At 40.9% G+C, this 7079-nt stretch overlaps 1 protein-coding gene across 1 annotated transcript in view; it reads left to right on the forward strand.

The window, feature by feature from the left end:
* LOC108912178 overlaps positions 1-6324 on the forward strand; it is a 92012-nt gene extending 85688 nt beyond the window's left edge. Inside the window, exons 3-7 of the mRNA XM_018717358.1 lie at positions 993-1195; positions 2254-2611; positions 2960-3170; positions 3281-3506; positions 5064-6324. Of these exons, the coding sequence (XP_018572874.1) occupies positions 993-1195; positions 2254-2611; positions 2960-3170; positions 3281-3506; positions 5064-6194 (2129 nt within the window). The 3' untranslated portion in view covers positions 6195-6324. The remainder of the gene's footprint in view (positions 1-992; positions 1196-2253; positions 2612-2959; positions 3171-3280; positions 3507-5063) is intronic.
* The last annotated feature ends 755 nt before the right edge of the window (positions 6325-7079 follow it).

Here is a 7079-nt window from a genome sequence, read left to right on the forward strand (position 1 = left end):
GTTGACTGAAATATGTAACTGTCTGAGTTGGCCCACCCGCTCCGGGAACTAACAAATAAATTACCACGCATCCCGGCTTTTGTTACATAATCATTCATCTGGAAAATAAGGTAAATTGAACTGATATTCCAACAATCATTGTGAATGTAATTGGTTCCTCACCCACGTCTACTTCAATCAATGCTAGAAGCGTAGGAGATATCAGGGAAAGATTTTTTGACAGCTCTGTTTAAAAGACTATTGCCTTTCTTAATTAAATTTCTCATCTATTCTACGACAATCTGAAATTAAATGTAGGCACTTAAATAATTAAGTATGGCACCACATAATGGCAGATTAGTTATTTCACTGTGTCAACTGAAACGAAACTGAAACCCGAGATGTTAATTTTAATGTGATTAGAGTAATACACGAGACAGTACTTTACTACTTACTTGGCAGTAATTCGTGAGAGTGGCTCAAATTCCTTATTGTTTAATATCTGCTCTTAAAGCAGCGATAAACGGGCATTTCTTCGACGTTACTATTTAATCAGCCTAATGCAAAATGTTTGTTTACGAACCTATATTTAAAATTAGAAGATAGCGGAGATGTCTTTTGCAATTTCTGTAACTGATATTGTCTAGAGTTGTTTGTTTATGACATAGCTTAAATGTTTTCTCCTTTTATTGAGTATTTCGATACCTGTGAAGAAATTGAAAAAATAATGAAAGCCACTTTGCACCCACATTTAAAACATCTCGGTAGATAGACATTCAAATAGCTAAATCTTTCTTTGGTAGGCTCACTATAGCATACTGATTATGAAATCCAAAGAAATATTGAGTTTGAAACCGGTCTTTGTCTGGTGATTCTACTGACGAATAATTTTAGCTATTCGTCAGATATTGCGAGTGTAATTCAATGCTGGACTTAGCTGTAGCCCGCAGAGTAGTTGCTTCGCACATCATTAGTTATACATATAACTAATAAGTGGTTTATTTTGTTTTCAGACTGTCTACATCTGCAGCTGTACAGAGACTCCAAAGACCGTTACAAGCAGGGCCAAACCAAAGCTTCCCTCTCGTTGCAGCACTTCCTAGGCCTAGAGACTGGTTTTACATTAGATAAGGAATCAAATACGGTAGCAATCTTGTGTCAAGACGTCGTAGTGGTACTAGCGTTCGACAATCGTGAACGGCTTATGCAATGGCAGGTGTGTGTTTTTTGTATTTCTTTTAACATCCTCTATAATATTATCTTTTATATTGATAATTTACAAACAATATTTAATTCAGATTGGTTTGAAATTTTAATCAAATACTACAACTCCTTGAATATGTACTAGTGTACAGAATAGAATATGCAACGTCACAAAAACAACGTGGGCTGTAGTACTTTGACCCACTAAATCCGCATCTAAAGACAAAATTCATCACCATTCCATATTTTGAACCTAAACGTAAAAGATTCCTCTAGAAAACGGTTTTCGATATTTCATATTGACTTGAGTATTAATCAGTGGTTGGAAAAACATTGGAATTTATGATCTCATTGCACGATAACCCCATAACCCCGTAGATTCATAACTCCTTAACCCCATAACCCGGCTTGTGCGAGAGTGTAGAACCATAGGACTATGTGGGTACATGGATCTCATATATCAGAGGTCCGAATTTTACATGACTGTGTATTGGCAGGCTTCCATAACCCCATAACCCCATATGAGAAGATCTATAGCTATGAAACTCCAGGGGGGCAGACGTCATCTCATACGTCAAGGGTCATGACTGTGAGTTGGCAGGCTTATATAACCCCACAATCCGATGACCTCGTAACCCTAAACTTTTGGTGTTCGGGGATGTATAACCACAAATCTCTCAACACGGGACGTGCAAGCGCTCATGTTCTGAGGATTTGTGTTTCTTCTATTTGTATCTTCTTTGAAAAAACAAAATAGTACTTCCTGAATTAGCGATCATGAGTTTTTACGATCAAAATAGTTTAATTAACAGGTTACGTGGGCATAGGGTAATGGGGTTATAAGCTTAGGTGCAATAGGATCATAAATTTCAATGTTTTTTTCAGCAACTTCTCAGGTTCAATTCAAAGAGTCAAAACACGAACTGATACGGGAATTCTGGCTTTAGAATCGAATTCAGTGGGTCCAAATACCTACTATGCGATATACTGGCATTTCCTATGTTACTTTGATTTGTCTTTTGATAATAAAATAAATCTTTTAAAATATGTTTTATCTGTTTTCACTTGCAGGTGAAACTGAGTTCGCATCTGAACGACGGGCCGCATTTTCTGGTGCTAGTGTCTTCCGCTCCCCCGAAATCCAGATTACCTCCAGGTCCCGCCAGGTTGCACGTGCAAGAGCGGGGTTTTTGCCTAACTACAGGGGTGCCTCCAAGGGTGGCTGGTCAGTGGCTTATTAGTAATTTAAGAAGATATGGAGTGGTGGAGGGAAGGTTCTGCTTCGAGGGGGGTTCCAGGTGCATCAAGGGGGAGGGTCTCTATGTGCTGCTTACCGATCAAGGTGAAGAAATTACGTCCACGCTGAAGGTTGCCTCGACGGGCAACTTGCATTCGTCCAGGAGGAGACCTGTCTCTCGAAATATGTCAGGTAATTTACCAGTCGGTATTGTAAGGCTCAGCGCACACTAGAAATTTATTGAAATGTAACATTTATTTGTGGAATATTTTATATTATTATAACCTGAGCTACAGATGAATTTTAAGCAAAACACAGTAAAATTTCTTCAAAATTTAGTGATCTATGGAGAAATAATTTTAATAAATGATTTAGAAAGATTATTAAGAAAAAATAAATAGTGCTTTTTTGTGTAAGATTTTTCAACATTGTGCATTTGAATAATATTACACAGTCGTGTCTCTTAAAATGTTACATTTTTCAAACTATTGTTAAGATTTTATTGCCTGTATCGTTTTTATTTACTTGATATTTTTTTAGTAATGGATAGTCCTCGGCGTGCACCAATGAGAGCAACTGGAGGGGTGGCTCTAGAACTGAGCGAAACGTCTTTAGTGTCTCGTGCTGACTCCCCCTACACCGATATGGAAAGCAACTATGGCTGTGGTGATAGTATTTCTAATGATGGATGGGGTCCACCTCCGATAGAACGCTGCATGAGCTGTATCAGCAAATTGGGAGCTATGTCAAGGTAAAATAAAAAATATCTGCAAAACATAGTTACTCATTTATTAAAAATATGCAATACAATCATATGAAACATAAGCCAATTCATTTAATACATTATTATTGCTCTTTCAGGTCTTCAACTGCAACTGTAACCATAGGAACTCCATGTTGGGAACACACTTGTGATCGTCATTCAATTAGCAGTAGTTCTGATAGCAGCGGATGGAGCCAGGCCGTCACGAAACCACCTGCAAGGCCTCCAAAGCCTGGTTCGGCTTCCCCATCGCCTAAGAAGCCCGCTGCTCCTCCACCGCCGTCCTATGATAACTACGACATTCCTAAAATACCATATCCAGTAGTAAGTATTTATGTACAGAAGTAATTAAAAAAATATATAAATGTATAGAGTCACAGACCAACAAGGGCGGACAGACGGAGGGACGGACTTACCTACCTACCCCGCTCTCTCGCGTACTATCGCACTCTCCCTCTATCTCCCTCCCTCTCTCTCTCCCTCCCTCCCTCTCTCCCCCCTCTCTCCCCCCCTCTCTCTCCCCCCTCTCTCTATGTCCTCTGTCTCTTCCTCTGTCCCTCTCTGTCTCTCTCGTTGTGTCTGTCTGTGCCTATCTGCCTATGTCCTGCCTGCCTGCCTGTCTGCCTGCCTGCCTGTCTGTATGTCTGTATGTCTGTCCGTCTCTCTCGCTCTGTCTATCTGTCTGTATCTCTCTCTCTGTCTCTGTCACTCCGCCTCTCTGTGTCTTTCTCTGTCTGTTTCTGTATTGTTCTCTGTCTCCGTGTGTCTTTCTCTATCTTCCTCTGTCTGTCTGTATGTCTCTTCCTCTGTCCCTCTGTCTCTCTCATTGTGTCTGTCTGTGCCTATCTGCCTATGTCTCTTTGCCTGCCTGTCTCTCTCTATCACTCCGTCTCTCACTCTATCTCCTCTGTCTGTCTGTCTGTCTGTCTGTCTGTCTGTATCTCACTTTCTGTCTCTGTCTGTCTTTCTCTGTCTGCCTCTGTCTGTCTGCATCTCTCTGTCGGTATGTCTCTCTCTCTCTGTGTGTCTGTGTCTCTGTATGTCTGTCTTTCTCTGTCTGCCTCTGTCTGTCTGCATCTCTCTGTCGGTATGTCTCTCTCTCTCTGTGTGTCTGTGTCTCTGTATATCTGTCTCTATATGTCTGTCTGTCTATCTGACTATCTGACTGTGAGCCCTGTAGTGCAATGAAATATATTGTTAACAGTGTGATCTGTATTATTTGAAATACAAAAAAATCTTATAGTTGGAGATTATAATAAATTCAAAATTGGTATGTGAATGGGGTATTCCACTAAAAATGACAAGCCTTCGTAATTCTCACTGTATATTCCATAATTGTCCCAACACACAATTTTTTCTGATTTGAAACTTTTAACTGATGCTATTACCAGAAATAATTATTCTGCATGTTACTTACCCTTACCAGCAATATGTAGTAAACAGATATAACCGTTTGTCAGTCAAACCCAACAGACATATAAAGGCTTCCGACTCGGAGTCTTCATCATATGCTGTAGGTGAGGCAACCGACAAATGATCCAGCTATATAATTTTTTAGCTTTTAGTCCATATGTTAGATCTAATAGACAACAGTTAAAAATCGGTTTGCCTAGTTGATGATACGTCATGCTTTCATAGTACCTGTGAAATTGCCGGACGGTCTCTGTCTGTGTAGGTACCTGTGACCATTTACACATGTAACACTACCACGTTTCGCGTATACTCACTCCTCCAACTTATTTGAACGTTTGTTTGTATATCAAATAATGACAGAGATTCTGCCACACTGGACCATCTCGTATGTAATATAACTTTTTGGTAGCTGTTATATAAAAAAATTTTCTTTTAATTAGTGGTCTTTAAAAAATAATTTTGTTTCAGGAGCCAAAGAGTGACGAACTCTACGACACGCCACGTAAACTGAAAGAATGCATACAGAGCTTTGGTTTTGACACAGTCCAAAAACCCTGTGGATGTGTTGTTCGCGTTCGTCAACCCGAACCTGAGAGGCCGTGCGTCTGTCAACGCCTGATGTCTTGCTGGTCAGCCACAGAGGATGTCCATGCTGTCTATGCCACCGTCGACTACAGCAAGAAGACTCACAGACAGCAACCCGTTGCTACAACTGCCAATTATGCCAATTTGACCCCAGTAGCCTCGACAACTACAGCACCCACTTCAACAAACTACGAAAACATGGAATTTGCTCAAACTCTCCAGTTGTATGAAAACAGCAAGGAAATCGCCGAGAAGGCGAGGGCTCTGTGTGCCAAATGCGGCCATGCTCAAGACGACTACCTCATGATGGAACCATCCAATAAGCCCTCCCAGTCACATCCAGGGTATATTCCAATGTCCCCCGCTGTGAAACAGCGTCTAGGAAAGGTGCTGTCAAATAGTAACCCCAACCTGGGACCGGCGCTAGACAGATCTAATAAACCTTCTGGTTCTGCCATGCTACAAACCAACGTGTATCAAAGAAAGCAAATTCTGGACAACACAGACAACTTGGACTTCAGAAGGAAGCGATCCAATTCGGCAGACTCTTCCACTAGTCGCTGCGAGCCGGAGCCGGAGCCAGAGACCTCACCTTGCCACTGCGCTCACTCCATAGCAGTCAGGAGGTCCTCTTCCGTTCCTTGCAAGTCCAACAGGGACTCCTCAAGCTCAAACGATTCCGGCGTATTTGAATTACCCCGCAGACCACAGATCTGCGCTAATCAGACATTGCCAAGGAGATCAAAGTCATCTGATCCCCTTAGAGATCTCAGTTTTCAATTTAATAAAGCTGAGAACAAGTCGGCCAGTGCCGAAGCGGAGGTTCCCGTCTGTCCATCCGGATCTACAAGTAGTGGCACTTCCGACATGTCGGACTACTTCGAGACTCTGTCTCTGTCTTCGCACAGCTCCAGTGATGCTCCGCCGCCCAGTTGCACCTTGAGGCCGCGTTCAGGCAACGAATATCTTAGTATGCAGAGACTTATTGCTCCAGTTCCAGAGGAGCGACACTAAACTAGTCTACTTAGGAAGCAATAATATAAATAGTATTTAGTACAATACATATTACTAATATTATTATCTTATGTCTGTAATCATTTTCTGTATAAAGGTATTTACTTTATAAATAAATTATTCATGAAAATTGGTTGGTATTTTTCTATATGTTTCTATATACAGGGTATCCCAACGAAAATTTGACCCCCCCTATAATTGGAAAACCGAATAATATTTCAAAATTCGCCGAGACCCGTCGATTTTTGTTCTTGGGGGGAACTTTTTTGACAGTCAAGCCAACTCGATATGTTCATCCCCCTAATGCCTAGCAACCCCAACTTAAAAATTTCAAATGCAACTACCCCACTTGTGGCACATCATTTTAAAGCCCTTTTCATTGCGAATACAGTGACGTACCGTTTTTAGAAATCGGTTGAGATTTGACAGAATTATTGGTTACAAACGAAAAGATGACAAACCAACTTACGCGTAGTAATTTCTACACAAATGCCCACCACTAATAAGTTTTTCATCTACTACACATGACCGCATTACCTAATTGTTATTGATGTGTCTATCAGTTTACAAAAAAGTCAGAAATGAAATAAAAAAGCTGAAGCAAATAATAAATCAGATTTATTTGATGAATTGCTCAAAATGACCCCCGTTAACTTCCAAACAATAATACAGTCTGTTTTCAAATTCTGTTCGAACATTATTAAAGACATCCGCAGTTATTAATCGGCATTCTTCTACAATTCTCTGACGTAGCACTTGCAATGTTTCCGGCTGAGTGGCGTACACTCGTGATTTTAAATGACCCCACAGAAAAAAGTCCAAAGGGGACAGATCCGGAGATCTTGGTGGCCATTCGACGGGACCTCTTCTGCCAATCCAATGCCC

The sequence above is a fragment of the Anoplophora glabripennis genome, unplaced genomic scaffold (genome assembly GCF_000390285.2).
Source record: "Anoplophora glabripennis isolate ALB-LARVAE unplaced genomic scaffold, Agla_2.0 scaffold581, whole genome shotgun sequence".
NCBI classification, from domain to species: domain Eukaryota; kingdom Metazoa; phylum Arthropoda; class Insecta; order Coleoptera; family Cerambycidae; genus Anoplophora; species Anoplophora glabripennis.